Raw genomic sequence first — 19,578 nt, forward strand, 5'->3', positions numbered from 1 at the left:
CCCTGCCTCCAGCCCTAGGCAACCACATTTTAAAATGGGATCATACGATACGTATGATCTTTTGTGACTGGCTTGTTTCACCCAGCATATTTTCAAGGTTCATCCATGTTGTAGCATGTATCTGTACTTCATTCCTTTTTATGGATAAATAATATTCCATCGTGTGGATATACCATATTTTATTTATCCATTCATTGGTTGATGGACATTTAGGTAGTTTTGCCTTTTAGCTGTTATGAATAATACTCTTAATGTTTGTATACACATTTCTTGTGTGCTTATGTGGGTGTATGTATTTGGAATATGTGAGCATTCCAGTGTGGCTAGAACTAAGTAAGAGTGGATTTCTAGGCCATATGGTTACTCTATGTTTAACCTTTTGAGGAACTGCCAGACTGTTTTCCAAAGGAGCTGCACGATTTTCCATTTTTACCAGCACAGTATGAGGGTTCCAGTTTCTCTCCTTCTTGCCAGCACTTGTTATCTATCTTTTTGATTATAGCCCCCTTAGTGGCTATGAAGTGGTATCTCACTGTAGTTTTATTTGTATTTCCCTGATGACTAATGACATTGACTGTCTTTTAGTGTGTTTGTTATTTGTACATCTTCTCTGGAGAAACAGCTATTCAGGTCCTTTGTTCCTTTTAAAAATTGGTTTACTTGTCTTTTTATTGTTCAGTTATAGTAATGACTGAACAATAGAATGTCCCGGGGATGGGAGAGTGCTTATTTTTTTTTTTTAAGAGTTATTAGAGTTCTTCATATATTTTAGATACAAGTCCATTATCAGATGTATGATTTGCAGATATTTTCTCCCATTGAGTGGATTGTCTTCACTTTCTTGATGGTGTCCTTTGAAGAAGAAAAATTTAAAATGTTGATGAAGTCCAATTGGTCTGGTTTTTTATTTTGTTGCTTATGTTTTTGGTGTCATATCTAAGACAAATCATTGCCAAATCCAAGGTCATGAAGTCTTAACGCCTGCGTTTCCAAGTTTTATAGTTTTTGCTCCTGCATTTGTCTTTGATCCTTTTGAGTTAATTTTTGCATGTGATGTGAGGTAGGAGTCCAGCTTCATGTGGATGTACAGTTGTACCAGCACTATTTGTTGAAAAGACTGTTCTTTTCCCATTGAATTGTTTTGGCAACCTTGTTGAAAATCAATTGACTGCAAATGTGAGAGTTTATTTCTGGACTCTCAGTTCTATTCCATTTATCTGTACACCTGTCCTTATGCCAGTACCACACTATCTTGATTACTGTAGCTTTGTAGTAAGTTTTAAAATCATGAATCATGAGTCCTCCAACTTTCTTCGTCTTTTTCAAGATTGTTTTGACTGTTCTGGGTCTGGGGACCTAGTATTTCCATATGAATTTTAGGATTATCTTGTCAATTTCTGCCAAAAAAAAAAAAAAAAAAAGCCAGGTGGGATTTTGATAGATTGTGTTGAATTAATATGGGAAGTATTGCCATCTTACCAATATTAAGTCTTTCAATTTATAAACACAGGATTTCTCTTTGTTTAGTTAGGTCTTTACTTTCTTTCAAAGAAGTTTGTGGTTTTTAATATAGAAGTCTTACTTTGTTAAAGATATTCCTAAGTATGTTATTCTTTTTGATGCTATTGTAAATTGAGTTATTTAATTATTTTCTTAATTGTATATCAGATGGTTCCTTGCCAATATATAGAAATACAATTAATTTTTGTATACCAATATTGTATCCTGCCACCTTGCCGAACTTGTTTATTAGCTCTAATACATGATCACGTTGTCTGCAATTGAGGTAGTTTTATTTCTTTCTTTCCAATCTGCATGCCTCATTTCTTTTTCTTGCCTAACGGCCCTGGCTGGAACCTCCAGTACAATGTTGAATAGAATGTTGAATAGTTGGCCACTCTAGGTAAAATCTTAACTTCCTGCCAACATGTCCTATCCTCTCTCCCTGCTTTATTTTTTCTCCTTAATATTTATTATTGTCTTGTTTATTGTCTCTTTTCCCACTTAGAAAGGAATGCTCCATGAGGACAGGGATTTTTATTTGCTTTGTTCATGGTTGTCTGTCCAGCTTTAGACCAGGGCTGCACATAGCTGGCAATAGATGTTTAATGAATGAATGAAAGAGTGAGTGAGTGAATTGAGTACATTAATGAATGCTGGCTCCTAGGGATCATGGCTTCATCTGTTAGCATTTGTAAGCCATTACCTTATTATTATTATCACATTCTTTATGGTTACATAAATTATTATGCATCCATGTGATAGACTTTTATGAATCCAGTAAACTGTATTCATGAGGAGATTTAAATGACATGAGAACATTGTATGATACAAGTGAAAAGAAAAGATACATATTCACTAGAAAGAAATATGTCAACATTTTAACAGTGGTTATTTCTGGACCATGGAAACGTGGATGGTTGTTATTCTTTACATTTTCTGTACTTTCTCAATTTTCCATCCATATGCATTTCTTTTGTAATCAGAAAAAGAAATTCTCTTTCCTCCCACATCCACTCCATCAAAAAAAATGGAAGAATCATTTTTAGAATCTAGCCCAAGAACTACAACATGCTCACTTCTCCACAGTTTGTAGAGTTTACCATCCACTTTCTCTTTTTGCAAACTGGAACAATAGTTATCGATCCCTGTTCTTTTGAGACTTCTTTTTTTACCAACATAATTTCTTAGAATTTTCTTTAGTTCAGTGACCTTATTTGCAAGTTTTCCCATTCCTCTTGGCAGATATTATTTAGTGAATAGACTTGAACTTATCTTCCTCTAGGGCTTTATTTTTTTTTTCTTAAGATTGTTAATTCTCCTCCATTTAATCCCAAATTCATCCCCTTTGATAGAGTATAGGAGCAAAATAAAGATCGAGAAGTTCTGCTTTCTCAGCATTACATTTTATCATCAGGCAAATTGCTTTTTTTGCTCTAAACTTTACTAAAAATACGCCATTTTATTTTTGCTAGCCTTTTTGTAAATCATAGTTTCTTTTGAACTTTAGCCTCCTCATGTGAGTCTTCTGAGTCTTGCCACTCTTTCCTGCTGATTGCTCATTTTATTTTTTCTGTCTTTCTAGAAGAGCTACCTGTACATCTACTTTCCGCCCCCCCTTCTACATTTCCTACCTGATTGAGAATTTTTGGAATGCCCAAGCAGAAATGGATTTTAAGAACTTTTTTCTTAGAGAGAGTCTCATGCCATGGAATCGTGTGTCTCTGTTTTTAAAACTTCTTAGGGCCGGCTTGTGGCTCACTCGGGAGAGTGTGGTGCTGATAACACCAAGGCCACGGGTTTGGATCACTATATAGGGATGGCCGGTTAGCTCACAGGCTGAGTGTGGTGCTGACAACACCAAGCCAAGGGTTGAGATCCCCTTACCGGTCATTTTTATAAAAAAAAAAAAAACAAAAAAACTTCTTAACTCTGCCTGCCTAGAGCCTTTGCCATACAACTCCTACTTTGTTGCCACAAACACTAAGATGGTGTAGTGGATTGAATTATGTCCTCCCAAAACTCACTGAAGCTTGAATTGTGTCCCCCAAGTTTTATGTATTGGAAGCTTAGCCCCCATTGTGACTGTTAAGAGGGTGGGAAATCCTATTACAGTAATTGAAAGGCACAGCCTTGAAGAAGTGATTGGATTGCAGGACCAAGCCATAGTGAATGGATTAAAAATGGTGGTCAGGGGCGTGGTTCTGAGGGCTTTAAAAAGAGGAGAGGAGAGTCTCTCTCTGCTCTCTGCTTCCACCATCTTGCAATGTGAGACAACTGGGTCACTGTCACCACCAAGACCCTCTCCAGCTGTGTTCCCTGGACTTTGGACTTCCCAGCCTCAGAAACTGTAAGAGATAAATTTTGCACCAAGACCCTCTCCAGCTGTGTTCCCTGGACTTTGGACTTCCCAGCCTCAGAAACTGTAAGCGATAAATTTTGTTTTCTTTATAAATTACCCAGTCTCAGGTATTCTGTTACAGCAACACAAAATGGACTAATACAGATGGCATGATGTCATTCTCCTAAGGTTCTCCTTTCATTTCACCAACCAATTTATTCTTTGGTCAGAGTAGCATTTCTGCTGCTCACATGATTTACCTGTGGAACATAAAAATGTCAGCACACTAGGTCAAGAGCTTGTCAGTGGTTTCAATGTAGCTGAATGAGACTTTGAACAGGTGCCAGGGTAGTTGAAATCCTCCAGGGTGGCAACATCCTCCTTCTGTGCTAGGGCTGGCTTCAGGAGAGTCCTATCCACCACCTCTACTTGGCTGGGAACTTTTGGTGCCCTCACAGTAACATTGTATCTGGGCAGCTCTCCTGCTGACCCTGGCTGCCTGTGTTTTCCAGTAAGTATCTCACTTTGAGTAAACTAAATATAAACCAAATATAAATATAAACTAAATAGGGTTCCCTACCAGCCCCTCCCCAGTGGCTCTGTTCCTCTGGAATAGCTCAGACTCTTCTTACCATGTTTTCCTCAAGTGAATCCTGTCCCTCTGAGTCTCTCTAAGATGTGAAAATACCTACAGACACATATATGTGTGTATATACAGACACACATGGCACATATACACATGCATATATAATTTTTTGTTGTCTTAAATTAGCTTCTTATGTGTTGGTATATAAATGCCTGATGGCAAATGTATTATTTTGGTTCCTTGCCATTTTTTCTCCTAATGAGACATCAGATATCTTCTCTGAAGGAGTGTTCAAAAGAAAGAGATTAGAAAATGATTTTGATTTCAAAGGGTCATTTTTCTGTTCATATATTATAGAAATGAACAGAAAGCCATAGAAGACAATTTGAGAGCCTATGAATGTATGTAAAGTAGGCATGTTTGGGGGTTCAGAAACTTATAGGTAAGTAGGTATAGAGCACCTTGATCAGTCATCCGGATTGTCATTTTCTATTCTAGAAACTGTGGGATTGAAAACTGGTTGAATAATGAAGTAAAAAAATATTTTTATCCCTGTGAGTGAGTGGGCTGGATCTTGAGATTCCAGTAAAGGCTAACAGACACAATGTAATTCATACAGATCAGTACAACAAAGAGTACAGCATGCAAAACCCAGAGCATGCCCTGTGGGGGACCCAAAAATAAATAAAACACTAGGCTTTTATTCAAGCTCTTGGTTTTTCCTCTAGCCAAAGACTGCCGGGAACACACCTGTAGTTGAACAAATTGAGTTTATTACTCATTGCAGTAAGGGAGAATGCACACTATGGGGAATTGTGGAGCATCTCAGTAAGATAGTGTTAGAAAAAGCCTTATTATAGGATTTGAGCCTGCATTAGGTGGTTTTGAGGAAGATTTGAAGATGTGGGGCATTGCCTTGGACTGGATGCTGTAAGGAAGTGGGGCAAATTCTATGACTGGGTACCTTAATAGAGTTTATCTAAAGGGAGAGGAGACTAGGGAAAGGCTAAAGCAGTAATTGATAAAGCTGCAGTCACTCATTATCCAGCACAGGGGGATGTTTGGTATTTTGTGACTTGGACAGTTCATGTTTTGTCTGTGTTCAGATTACAGAATAGTCTCATTTTTATGTTGATCCATCATTGTAACAGAATGGCTTTGCCTGATGTTGATGTTCTGAAATGGCTTATGTGTAAGGAGAACACCGAGACCTAGCTGTAAGCACCAAGCCAGCTCAAAGCAATACCAATGCCTCGCTGATAGTACCAGGACAGCTTCTGGATGTCAGAGGCTGCTTTTCTTATTCTCAGATACGATTTGTAGATTTCAGTCAGCACCAAATAAAACTGGGTAGAAATGGTATTTAGTGGAAGATGTTACCTGTTCTGTTTCCCGTACAAGTAGAGGCTGTAAGACACAAAAATACAACTCTTGAATAAGGCCAGGTGTGGTAAGTGCAATTGAAGAGGTTCAAACAGTGTGTTTTAAGGGCATGGGGGTGGCATGAGAAAATGCTCTGAGTGGTGGGGGCTGTATTTGGTCTGGGCCTTGAAGGATGGGCTGGATTTGGATATGTGGGGTTGGAGAGAAAAGCAAAACCACTGGAGTATAAGCATTGGCTTAGAGGCAAAAAGGCACCAGGCAAATTCAAAGCATGGCAAGAAGCTTAGTTTGGCTCAATCAGCGGCATGTAATGGGAAAGTGGTGTGAAGAGGTTAATTTAACCTCCACTGGAATAGCTGGAAGTACATCCGGGATCTTAACCAATAACTGACTGGAAAGATGGTACTCATCTGCTTTACTCCGCTCCCTCCATTCTGCTGTAACATAGTCCCTTATCATCAGTGGAAACCATTAAAAGCTTTTGGTCAGGGAAATGGCAAGACCAGTTAGAATTATGCTTTAGGAAGATTACTCTGTTAATGAAATGATGACAGTTGACATGTATTGAGTGCATGGATCAGGCCCTGTGCTAAGCAACTGAGACACATGATTATCTCTTTTAGTAATATATTGGATGGATAGGGAGTGGGGAGGTTGATAAAACATGAAAAAAAGATCTGTCTAAACTAGCAGAAAACATCAAAGCAGTGGAGAACAAAGTGGTGTTAGGTAAGAGAATGTAACAACGTGGGGCCCTTGGACGAGACTGATAAGGAAGAAACAGAGCTTTTGTCCCAACTTCCACTTTAAGTAAAGCTGGATTTAAATATGGCCTCTAATTTCCACAGTATTTAGGGAAAAGCTTACATATTTTAAGGAACTGGCCCATTAAGATCTTTCTTCAGCCTTAGTAATCAGAAATATAAACACATTATTGATTTATTGAGTGTTTAAATATAAAGACTTTATTGATCTATTTGCTCCAAGAATGAAATGCTGCAGATGGTTTAATGTTGCTTTCAGAAAGCTCTTGTTAACCGTGCTAGAGTTTTTCTTTTTAGCAACAGGGATGATTATTAACAAGGGAAAGTAGAAATTCACTCTGTAAAATCCATTAAGTTTTTAGTCAAGCTTAAATGATATGCTAGGTGAAATTTTAATAATTAAGTAAACCTAAATATGGGGAAAGCTCTCAATAAACAGTTAGGATTTAGTCAATTTCCATTTTATGGAAGACTTAGATATCTGTAGAGATAGTGACACAGCTGTTTTCTACATTGGAAAACCTGCAGTTTTAATATCTTTTTTTTTTTTTTTCCTTTTTGTCTTTTTTACTGACTGGTAACGGGATCGCAACCCTTGGTGTAGCGCCCGTACCGGGGACCGGCAACGGGATCGCAACCCTCGGTGCTGCGTCCGCACCGCGCTCAGCCAGTGAGTGGGAACCGGTCTCCACATGGGATCCGAGCCCTCGGCGGGAGCGCCGGCGCACTCTCTAGTGCGCCACCGGGCCAGCCCAATGCTTTAATATCTTTATTCTGATCTCTTTAGCTGTTTTTTTGTTTTTTAGCAAACTTTAAAAAACACACAAATCCTGTTTGTAATGTAGCTATCAAGTAGAGCATTTATAATAGTGAAAAATAGAAAATAATATAAATGTTCATCAGCTGAAGAATGGGTAAATAAATTATAATATGTTCATACAATGAGATGCCTGCTATAAGCGGTTTGAATGAATGATCTAGAGCTATTCATATCAACATGGATATATATTTCTGGGCCAAAATTTTGATCCCCACCCAGATAAAAGGGAAGTTGCAGAAACATGAGTACAGTATGATACCATAATATAAAGGTGTTTCTTTTTATTGTGGCTAAGTATACGTAACATGAAATTTACTGTTTTAGCCATTTGGGGTATACGGTTCAGTGGCATTAGGTACATTCATATTGTACAACTATCACCACCATCCATTCATAATATAAAGTTTTAAAACATTCAAGACAATATTTACTGATATATACTTATGTAGTAAAGTTTAAAAGCACACATTCTAATAATAAGCATAAAACTGAGAGTTGTGTCTATCTCAGAGAGAGGGGAGAGTACACAAGTGGCTTCTGGTGGTGGGTTTACAAGTGTTCATATATTATCAGCTATACTTTGTATTCCTGACGTTATTTCATAATTAGAATTTTTTCTTTTTTAAAAAATCATTTCAGCTAGAAATTTTCAAATATTTTATAGTCATTGACTTTTTAAATATTCTGGGCTATTCAGTTCTAAGAAACATGGCAGTATCAAGATCCAAGATTTAAGAGGTGAGGTTGCTCCCTGTTGAGGCCAGTTAATTTTACAAAGAGGAAAATCTCTTCCAAATTCAGCATATTCTGACCCCAGCCTACCACCTCAAGTGTACCATTGGTCATAGGTAGCAGGGGTTGTAGGTCTCAAGGGTAAAAGTCTGAGAGAATGAATCTACAAAGAAAAGAAATGCAGTAGGAGAGCAGGTCTTGGAAGATGAAAATGAGTTTTATTTTTAGGTTTAAGATGACAGACATACAAAAAGACATACATGCTAATTGGATTTAGTATAATTGATAAAGACCTAGTGTGGGGAAGTCAAAACTAGAGCTGTAGATTTTGGAAATTACAATGGATTTCTTGAGAATGAATGAGTTTGGCAAAGAAAAAAGGATAAAAAATAGGTTGAGACAAAATTTGGGGGGGATTAAAGAACCAGTGAAAGACTGAGAAGGAGTAGGTTGGATGACTAGTCTGTAGGAAAAGAAGAGCTCAGAAGGGTAATGTGCTGTAAAGATTAAGGCAGGAAAATTTGACAAGGATTTATTCAGATTAATCCAATATTTATTGAATCATCATATGTGATGATCGCTTTCTTGTGTTGTAGAGAAATCTTAAGAATGAGAACTGAGAAAAAGCCATTGGATTTGATGGGTAAGGTAGAATTACTGTGTCACTCTAATTATACTCTGTATCTGTAAACTCTTTAACGACAGGGACTCTGTTTTATTTATCATTTTAATTTCAGCATCTGACAGTGCCTGGCACATTGTTAAGTGTTCAGTAATAAATATGTGAACTATTATATCAAATATAAAACTCTCAGATTTCTCCTAGGATATAAAACATATTTTTTTACCACCTAGCTTGTATGTTCCATTGCTCTCCAAATACCTCTCCTACCTGTGAAAGTAGTATTCTCTACTTTTCAGCACCTCATTGATATGATCAATAACCTCTTCTTAATCAATTTTAATATAGGTTTCTTTACTTCTTGCCTCATCCCGATTCATTCAGTGTTGCTTTTTGAAACCCTATTTTGTACTTCCTTTCTTACTCCCATTACTTACTTATCAACTCGATATAAAGAAGATAGTTCTACCAGCTAGAGCTGAACAGAGGTAGCATGAGCTTTCTGAGGGAAGCATTGACTTTCCTGTCTAATGGTATTCAGCAGAATCAGGACCTCAGAATCTCTTGAGGGAGATGATGGTATTGAACACACAGGTGATTAGACTATATGATTTTCAAAACAAAAGTTTTATTGAGATATAATTAACATATCATTCAATTCACCTATTTAAAGTGTATAATTAGTGGTTTTTAATATATTCACAGAATTGTGCAACCATCAACCATAGTCAATTTTAGAACATTTTAATCACCCCCCCCCAAACTCATACCCATTAGCTGTCACTCTTCCTCTCTTCCCCCTTCCCCTAAACCCCCATCTGTAGGCAATCACCAGTCTACTTTCCGGCTTTACAGATTTGCATATTCTGGACATTTCATATTAATGGAATCATATAATATGTGATCTCTCATGACTGGCTTTCTTTACTTAGCATAGAGTTTTCATAGTCCATCCGTGTTGTAGTATGTATCAGTACGTCATTCCTTTTTATGGCTAGATACTATTCCATTGTATGGGTATACTACATTGTGTTTATCTATTCGTCAGTTGGACATTTGGCTATTTTGAATAATGCTGCTGTGAACATTTGTGTCCAAGTTTTTATGTGAGCATATTCTTCTTGGGTATATAACTGAGAGTGGAATTCCTGGGTCATATAGGTTACTCTGTGTTTAGCCTTTTGAGGAATTGCCAGACCGTTTTCTAAAGTGGCTGCCCTATTTTACATTCCTACCAGTGTGAGGGTTCCATTTTCTCTACATTCCTCCAACACTTTTTATTATCTCTCTTTTCAATTATCGCCATCCTAGTGGGTGTGAAGTAGTATCTCATTGTGAGTTTGATTTGCATTTCCTTGGTAGTGAATGATGTTGAACATTTTTTATGTGCTTATTGGCTATTTGTATGTCTTCTTTGGAGAAATGTCTATTCAGATCTTTTGGCTATTTTTAATTGCGTTGTCTTTTTATATTTTGGATACTAACCCTTATCAAATATATGATTTGCAAATATTTTCTCCCATTCAGTGGGTTGTCTTCACTTTCTTGATGATGTCCTTTGCAGCACAAACGTTTTAAATTTTGGCTAAGTCAAATTTACCTACTTTTTTTTGCTGTCATATCTAAGAAACTATTGCCTAATCCAAAGTCACAAAAATTTATGTCTATGTTTTCTGCTAAGATTTTAAAAGTTTAGCTCTTACATTTAGGTGTTTAATCCATTTTGAGTTAATTTTTTGTATATGGTGTGAGATCAGTGTCTAATTTCATTCATTTACATGTGAATATCTTGTTGTCCACACTATTTGTTGAAAGACTAGATGACTTTTAAAGCTCTTTCTGATTCTGAAGATTCTATGGTGCTTTCTTGTACTTTGGTTTCTGTTATTGTCTAAACAGGTGAACAGTCAGGATTTCATGTGATGGCCATAGATTTCTTAAGAATATATTGTGTCTAAAAACAGGGACTGCCATTAGTCTTTTATTGGTTTCTTCTTCTAGCCTTCTCTGTTGCTTTCAATTCGGTCCTCTGACTTTTATGATACTGGTTTGCTTCTGCTCATTTTCAACCAGCTAATTTTTCTTTTCTTTTTTACATGTAAGTACACATATTCCTCCATCCTTTGTGGTATTGGGAATGATTCTCTTACTCGATTTTAATTAGGTTTGTCATTTAGGTAACTTATAGTTTCTTCTCAAACCTAACTGCAGTCTAATAAAATTTTCTCTGTATTCCACCAGCACTTGGAATATGATGTGTTTAAAATGTGTACTTCTTAACCAAAAGCTCTCCCCGTTTCTTCATTATCTTCTCTTAGTATCTTAAACTCTTGATCTTGGAGTTTTCTGATTCCCATTAGCTCTATATTTGGTTCAGTATTAAATGCTGCTGCTAATTACATAGTAATAGCCCTTGGACGTATTCTTTCCTTTTTATACCTATAGCCACCACGTCAGGCACTTGCATCTTAGAGCTAACCCGTAATAGCCTTACTGCTGTTTTCCCAGCAAATAAGCTGTTTTCCCGTTTTCTCTCTGTATTAGGCCCTATATTCAACTGTTAGATTAGTCCCCCAAAACACCCTCTCATTAAGTCATTCCCCTGATCCAAGGTCTGCAGTATCAAATTCATGCAATACACAAGTTAGCCTTTAAATTCCTCCCAATCTCCATTTCTTTCTCCTTATCTCTTGTTATTTCCCTATATGGAGACAAACCAATTTGATAGTTAGCCCTATTTAATGGGTTTTTTGTTCTTAATCTCTTTCTCATCACAAACACTCTTCTTTCCTCCGGTGTGCCTTTGCAGATTTTTTGCTGTCTTGAGTCTCTCATTCTCATCATTTGACTACTTTCCTCTTTTTAAAAAATTTTTTCATAGTTTTGTTTCCTTTTAATACATACACATTTAGTTCATCTAGTAATAAGCTCCATGATATCTGCTGCTGCTATTGTTTGTGTCTTTGTTTTGGATATACTGCTTTTTAAAAACATTGTTCCATGTGGGAACTATTGTTTCTATTTCCTTTATGGCCGTCTTCCTTACCTACCTTTGGCAGAGTCCTGAACATAACAGGTATCCAGTAAATCCTCCTGGCTGACAGAACTATAAAATTTGGGGGGGGAGGTGTGTAGTAGTTAGCATCATCATTCTTCAATTTTAGACATGTAAAATCATACCTTTTATATCATTACTTGGTTTTAATTTTTTATTTTTTGTTTTATGCCTGGTTTTGAAGACGGTGTTCTCAGCACAGTAAAATGAAGTTTAACAACATGTTATTACAAATATTAAATCTAGTTTATTGAACACTAGCCACCTGATATATCACATTCTCTCAAGAGAAAGGTTAGCTTCCTGGATGCCGGCTAGTCAGGTTTTTTTTGAAGGTGCATAGTAGCTTTAAAGCCAGTTCTTACCATTTAATATATTAAGATCCTTGACAATTTAAAAGAGACATAGTCACCGGCACCCAGAGTAAAGGATGGTGACCTGGTCTTTTCCTTCTTTTACTGTCTAAAGCTGTGCTTCTGTTGCTGATCTGTTCTTTAAAAGAAGCATTTCTTCCCATAATTTCCATGTCATCCAAAGTCAGTGCTGGGAGGGAAAGGAGAATTATTAGAGTGGGGCTTGGCTGAGAAAAGATACAAGGCAGAAGGCAGCTTCTAAGCCCAGTAGCTAGCTGTGTTAACCTCCCTGCCTGCCTCTTTCTTTTGTACCTCAGAAGCAGACAGTTGACTTAAAGATAGTCCTCAGTTCATAGCACTTTATTAACTTTATCAGTGCAAGGTTCCTTTCTTGTTTTGTTCTTTTATTTTTATCCTGCTATCCTCAATCCACATGCCCATTCCCTTCCCCACTGATATGCACCCACTCTAACATGTTTTTTTTGTCTTTATACCTACATACAAGTATTTGCTTGAAAGATATATAATATAGATGTGTGTGTTCAGCTTTCATAATGGTATTTGCTCTTTTTTTTTTTAACTCAATGCTGTGCTTTTTAAGATGTATTCAGTATTTGCTTGAAAGATATATAATATAGATGTGTGTGTTCAGCTTTCATAATGGTATTTGCTTTTTTTTTTTTTAACTCAATGCTGTGCTTTTTAAGATGTATTCATGTTGTAGGTACATCTAAAGAGTGGTTTCTAAAAACTACATGGGCCTCCATATTTGTATCCATTCTGTTATGATTTTCCATTCTTCTGGTTATGGAAATCAGAGTTACTTTAACCTCCTTGCTACAGTCATCACATGCACATTCTCATACAGGTCTGTGAAGTCTGTAATTTGCATATGTATACCTTATTTGAGAATTTCTCTGGGATTTATCCACCAGCGTGGGATCACTGGATCATAGGGCCTGTACATACTTAATCACCAGTCTACTTAATGTCACTAAGTATAGCCAGATCTCTTAGCAGATTGGCTCTGTCAGTTTACACTCTTAACCACAGTGCATGAGAATTCTTGCCTCCCCACACCTTCACCAACTCTTGCCATTACCCACCATTCTTATTTTTGCCTTTCTGATGGGTACTATCTTATTGTTTTAATTTGTATTTTAGTCATTGGTTTTACTTTGAACTTAATCATCTCTTTATATACTTATTAGCCATTTATGTTACCCTTTCTGTAAGTTCCCTACTTGTATCTTTTGATCATTTTTCTATTGGGTTTCCTGTGACATTCATATTGAATTATAGGCTCTCCTTGTATATTATAGATATTTAATCCCTCATCAGTTTTAGATGTTGTAAAATCTTTTCCTGTGTTTCATCTCTTTTAGTTCTGTTTATGGTGTTCTTTACTGAACAGAAATCTTTGCCTTTGTTGAAGTCAAAGCCAACAATTTTTTACTTTATAGTTTGTGTTTTTAGAGTCTTATTTTTGAAGGCTTTCTGCTCTACAGTGTTTTATCCCAGTGGTTTTTTATACAAGCATGTTTACATGGCCTTTTGAAGAGATATCTTTCCTTTCTCACCTCTGTCTCTCAGGAGGCTTGGTGTTTGGTGTTAACTTTTGGCTGCTCTTGATAAAGGAAAAAAATGCAAGAAAATGGATGCACTCCTCTGTTTCTAACTCCTATGTTCCACTCACAAGGTTGACCCTGTTTGTACAGTAGTACATGAATCCTGTCTGCTTGGCTATAGCTGACTAGAAAGGGATGCATACCAACCTAAGCTGAGTACTCAAAGACTTATTCCAAGGAATTTGGAATTAGGACCAGTCTCAGCTATCCTCTTGAAATACATGCAAATTGAGGGGTTTTGGGGTGACTGTCTTCCACTGTGTGCACAAAGAAGCTAGAGAAATTGTTTGCAGAGAAAGGAGAATGAAGAAAATATGTACAGAGAAACAAAGAAAAAAGGCTTATGGCTCCATAGAGAAGGAGAGAGATTGAGCTGCAATGTGAAATTAGCTGTCCCAGACCCTGAAGGCTTCCCAGTTTCTGGTTCTATTCTCTCCTGAGACCATGTTACTGTTTCCTTATCTGTATTAGTTAGGGGTGGCTACCTGCGGTGACAGACACCAAAGTGTATAATGGTCCTAACACATTAGAAGTTTATTTCTCACTCATAAAAACAGGTCTAGATAGCTCTCAGTTAGTGGGGTGGCTGCACTGGAGGGCTTCTGCACCACATAGTTATTCAGGAACCCAGGTTGATGGTGGCCCTGCCATTTTCAACGCATGGCTTCCAGGGTCCCCTGGTGTCAGCATCCTTCCTGTGGAAGGGAGATAATCATGGAGTTGAATACATGGGAGGCTTAATAGGCCAGGCCTTGAACTAGCTCAATCACTCACATTCCTTTGGCTAGAACTCAGTCACATGGCTGCATTTAACTATATGGGAGGCTGAAAAATGTGGTCTAGCTATGGACCCAGAAGAAAGAGAAAATGGATTTGGTAGACAGCTAGAGATTATCATACCATATTTAGTGCCTGTGTGATGCCTCTATATCCTTTTAAGCAAGTTCCTGTTTTTTCTTAAACTTGTCTGAGTTGGCTTGTGATTTGTACCTCGATGCATGAGGTGTTTTCATAGTAGCCATATTTGAAATAATGGAAGAGATAAAGACTGATTAATTTATTTTCTCAGGAAAGTTGGGCCGATTTCCTCCTATGATGCACCATCACCAGGCATCCTCAGATGGCCAGACCCCTGGGGCTCGTTTCCAGAGGTCTCACCTTGGAGAGGCATTTGCAAAAGCCAAAGGATCAGGTGGAGGCACTGGAGGAGGAGGTAGTGGAAGAGGCCTGATGGGGCAGATTATTCCAATCTATGGTTTTGGGATTTTTTTGTATATACTGTACATTCTATTTAAGGTAAGTGGAATCATCATAATCATATTATATCAGTGAAAATCTAAGATCATTGCAATAAAAATCACTGTCTACCTTAAAATCCTGTATAGTTCATAAAGCTCTTTCAAATTTATCATCTCTTGTAAACCTTGCTTCCTTTTTGTGAGGTACTTAGGATAGCTGTTACTTCAGTTTTACAGATGAGAAATCTTTACTCAGAGTTTAAGTGATTTGCCCCTGAATTTGCAACTAAAAAGGCAGAAACAGGCCTTGAACTTGGATCTTCTAATTCCCAATCCAGTGAGTCATATCATTTAAAGCCAAATAAATGAGATAGATAGATAGATAGATAGATAGATAGATAGATAGATAGATAGATAGATTGATTGATGGATAGATAGATAAATAGTTTGAGAATATCTGCTAGCTGAAAAGGCATAAAGATGTTCGAAGAAGAGCTTTATTATTAGGATTGGTACAGTGATTTCCAAGTAGCCACTCTGAAGCCAAATAATGACTGTACCCACACAACTTCATCCCCCTTTTTTCCTTAAAGGAATATGAGATGATGTTTTTAACATCCATCTCCAGTAATTCTCCTGAGACAGAACTGTCAGTTTCTGACACTAAGCCTGATAGTTCCTAGCTCTGGGGAGGCATGGTTTGGGTCCTGTAAAAATAGACCCCCAATTAAGTTTCACCTCCAGGCAGGTTTTTGCAGACCCTGGGCCTATGCACTGTGGAGTGGAGGCAGAAGCTTCACTTTGTCTTCCTAACTAGAGTAAGGTTAGGTGAGATGAGTTCCTTCTTGCCTAGACATTCTGCAGGCAGCCTGAGTTGAGTGTACAAGAATGCCCTAGGGTGCTGCACATCTCCTTTTAGGTGAGCATGGGCCAGGCAGATGACGTATAGGGAGATTTTTTTTTTACCTTGTGCCCTGATAATTTTTTACTTGGAGACCTTCTTATCTTTCAGTGGATTTTGTGTGTGTGTGTGATGTTTCTCTAATGTCGCTATTTGATTTGATTTCTGACTTAATTTTTGTCTCCCAACCTTTTTTTTTTCCATTTAATATGAGGGGTTCCATGACTTTGAGGTTCTGAGCTGCTGTTGATGTGCTGTACCTCCTTCAATTCTCAGCTCTCAAAGGGGAAAACTACTACAGAGGATCGGAAATGTTCTACTGCCATACCTGGAAACACCCACAGAAAAATTAGTAAGTGCCCCTTCTCAGTATATTCACAGATGTTATTGAGTCAGACAGCTGTTATATAGCCAGAGAGACAATTTGTGGGTATATCTTAGAAGCATTTCTCAAAACTTGTTCCAGATTAATCTGATGCCATTTTTTACCTTAGCTCTGAGAATTCTTAAAAGTTTCTGTATTGATGTTGGGCTTTTAAGGGAAGGATAGCTACAAAAAGTAAAAAACCACCAGTTCACTTTTTTATACATTAGCAAATTAATATTCCACATCTGGGATGGGTTACTTCTTGTTTCCAGACTTCGAAATATTGGTAGCAAATATCTTTATTTTACAGAGAGGAAAACTGAGGCAGAGAAATCATGTCATTGCCAAAATTAGTTATAGATCTAGAGAAAGAGTTTAACACTCTGACTCTTGAAACATGGTTATCAAATATTTATTGCCCAACTAATATATTCTGTGCTCCCTGGGGAAATAAAATACTTGTATATATAGCATGGCTCTTTCCTGTTAAGAATTTATAGACTAGAATGGCTGTCAGGAAAAATAACCTGTGAAAAGTTTACTACCTAGAAAGAAGTGACTTGGCAAAAGTGTTTTGGGAAATCATGTCTGTCTGGCTGGCTATGGAGGAGGACCTGTAAGATAGGGTACATTGAGTGAGACACAGACAAGCGTGAAGTCTTGAGATTGTGGAGATCTTGAGGGTGTTTTGTGTAGGGCAGCTGTGGGAAAATCTTGAAGAGTAGGTTAAGGCCAGATTGCTAGTTGACCTACAAATAACGAAGCCTCATCAGAGGTTTTTAAAAGAAAGACATCAGCAAAATGAAGTAAGGCTGAGCCACAAAGCATCTGCCCTAGGCAATAACTGCCTTCTGGATTCTCTATGGAAACAGATACTCCTGGATTTTCTATGGAAATAGATATCCCAGTCACATTCTGCATCCTTTTTAGAAATCCTAAATATTCAAGGAATTCTTTAAGAAAGCTGCTCTGTTCTTAAATGAGATAGTGATGGTACGTGCATTGGTAAAATAATTTTTTAAAAATTGTGGACTCTTTAAAGAGTCACAGATTCTGTATACTGTCACAATGCATTTTAAACAGAAAAAAGTAAAGCAAATGTAAGAGCAGCTGTTTTATAATAATGGTAATAGCAGTTCAAGCACTTACATAGCACAGTCCTCTAGACACTTTACAGGTGTTAACTGCATGTGTGAGAGTTTGTTCTAGAAATATTAAAAGGTCTTTGAACTATTACATTTTTTTTTTTTTAAAGATGACCGGTAAGGGGATCTTAACCCTTGACTTGGTGTTGTCAGCACCACGCTCACCCATAGAGCTAACCGGCCATCCCTTTATGGGATCCGAACCCGTGGCCTTGGTGTTATCAGCACCACACTCTCCTGAGTGAGCCACGGGCCGGCCCTGAACTATTACATTTTGCATTGACCCTCTAAATATATCTGAGTAGAAGAGTACTCAGGTATGAAATAGAAAAACTAGGTTATCTGCATAATAAATAGTATTTTCTTTTCCTACTGCCTTAAAGTTTATTTCATGTATTGATTGATTTATTTTTTCTATTCTTCTTTTAGGGTCTTAATGTTAGTTTCAGTAGATATATGTGTTCACTACTGACCCCAGTTGAGAGAACTATATCTGGGAGACAAGGTTACATCCTAGCATGACCCCCTCTTTACCCTAGATAAGCAGGGTAGAAAACATTGTGCATGGAGATCTCAGCCTTTGATCAAGACTTCCTCTATTGAGGAAGTGTAACATTTAAACTATTAACTTCCAGATATGTTTTCAGATCTTATGTATAAGTGAAATATTGCTCATTTCAGGGTCTTAGCTTTTTCTAAAGTACCTTATAGGTTTGGCACCTTACCCTCAAGCATCATTTGGATCACAAAGGGTACATTTATCTTCTGCATTTCTTCTTGCAATGACTGCGTAGGAGTATGTTTTTCACTCCTGGGTATTAAGTTTGTCCTGTTGTATTTCTGCATGTAAAAGGGAGTGATTTGTTCATTACTCACTGCATGTGTATCCTATGAATCTTGGTGCCCAGACTTCCATACCCTTTTTAACTGGAGAGACTCTCAGTCTCTTGTTTGAGTCTCAGAACCAGCCTGGATTATTGTAGATTGTCGTAGCCAGCCATGTTTCTTGGAAGGGATTAGGGACTTACGTATGATGATTCTTAGATTGATGCTTGTTTTTCAGCCAATTTTGAGCTTGCTCAACTGCAGGAAAAACTGAAGGAGACAGAGGAAGCCATGGAAAAATTAATCAACAGAGTGGGACCCAATGGTGAGAGGTAGGTTTTCATCTGACAGAACTCAGATGATTTCCCATTTAGAGAACCAGTTCAAAATTTGGCTTTTCTTTGATACATGGACCACTTGTTTTCATTTTGTCAACTTATTTGTCATTTACATATTCTTTTTCATTTAGCATTTCTATTTTCATACTATCAAGCAACCTCAGTTTTTAAGAGTTTAGTGTTGTGAAAATTATTGTGAGAGTGAGCAAATTTGTGAGTCCTACAAGGTAAAAATAACTAGGCTTTAAGGGAGACACTTTTCTAATGGTTTAAAAAAGGTATAATTTTAAGTAAAACCAAATTATTGAATATTGTGCTTTCTATTTGAGACAAAATGAGAGCCAAGAGCAAGCGTGATCATATTAGGCAATTGTGTTTTGTGTTGAATGTGCCAGCACAGAACTAGATATGTAAGTAGGTGTCAGGCAGGAGCCAAACTAGCCCTTTAGGATACCTCCAAGAAAGACAAACTCCTTTTGCCACTAGGCTGGCCGAGGGCTGAATCTCTGAAAAGGTGGCTTCACGAGTTTGATGGAAGTGGGCAACAATTACGAAAATGTGGGTATAGGGCTAGGAGAAAAAACCAGGATGTGACATTGAGGACTGTCTGGCTATGGCAAGGGCTACTGCAAGGCGAATGTCTCAAATCCTGCTCAAAGCGCCAGTTGTTTAGCTCTCAATCCTTTTCATGACGCTAATTGTAAAGCTAGGTGACCACGCTAGTTGTCGCGGCTCTTTTACCTGTTGGTAATCCTGCACCCACTGGGATGATGGTTGAGCTAAGGCTGGGTCTGGAGCTCCGAAACCCCTCAAGCTGGTTCACAGACTGGGTCACAAACCCTTCACACGCCAGGCTGGGTCACCAGACCCCTTCAGGCAGGTCTATAAGCTAGGTAACCAGCCACACGGTCTTTGGAAGCTGCAGGTCTGGAAAAACATGGCCACGCAGGGCAGGTGCCCAAGGCAGTAAAACACCAGCC

General features: G+C 37.8%; 1 protein-coding gene across 1 annotated transcript in view; it reads left to right on the plus strand.

Annotated features, from left to right (window-relative positions):
• LOC103600097 (protein RIC-3) overlaps positions 1-18,667 on the plus strand; it is a 22,154-nt gene extending 3,487 nt beyond the window's left edge. Inside the window, exons 2-4 of the mRNA XM_008584330.1 lie at positions 14,854-15,080; positions 16,200-16,275; positions 18,499-18,667. Coding sequence (XP_008582552.1) covers positions 14,854-15,080; positions 16,200-16,275; positions 18,499-18,596 — 401 coding nt within the window. The 3' untranslated portion in view covers positions 18,597-18,667. The remainder of the gene's footprint in view (positions 1-14,853; positions 15,081-16,199; positions 16,276-18,498) is intronic.
• The last annotated feature ends 911 nt before the right edge of the window (positions 18,668-19,578 follow it).

Source organism: Galeopterus variegatus, unplaced genomic scaffold, assembly GCF_000696425.1.
Source record: "Galeopterus variegatus unplaced genomic scaffold, G_variegatus-3.0.2 Scaffold3226, whole genome shotgun sequence".
NCBI classification, from domain to species: domain Eukaryota; kingdom Metazoa; phylum Chordata; class Mammalia; order Dermoptera; family Cynocephalidae; genus Galeopterus; species Galeopterus variegatus.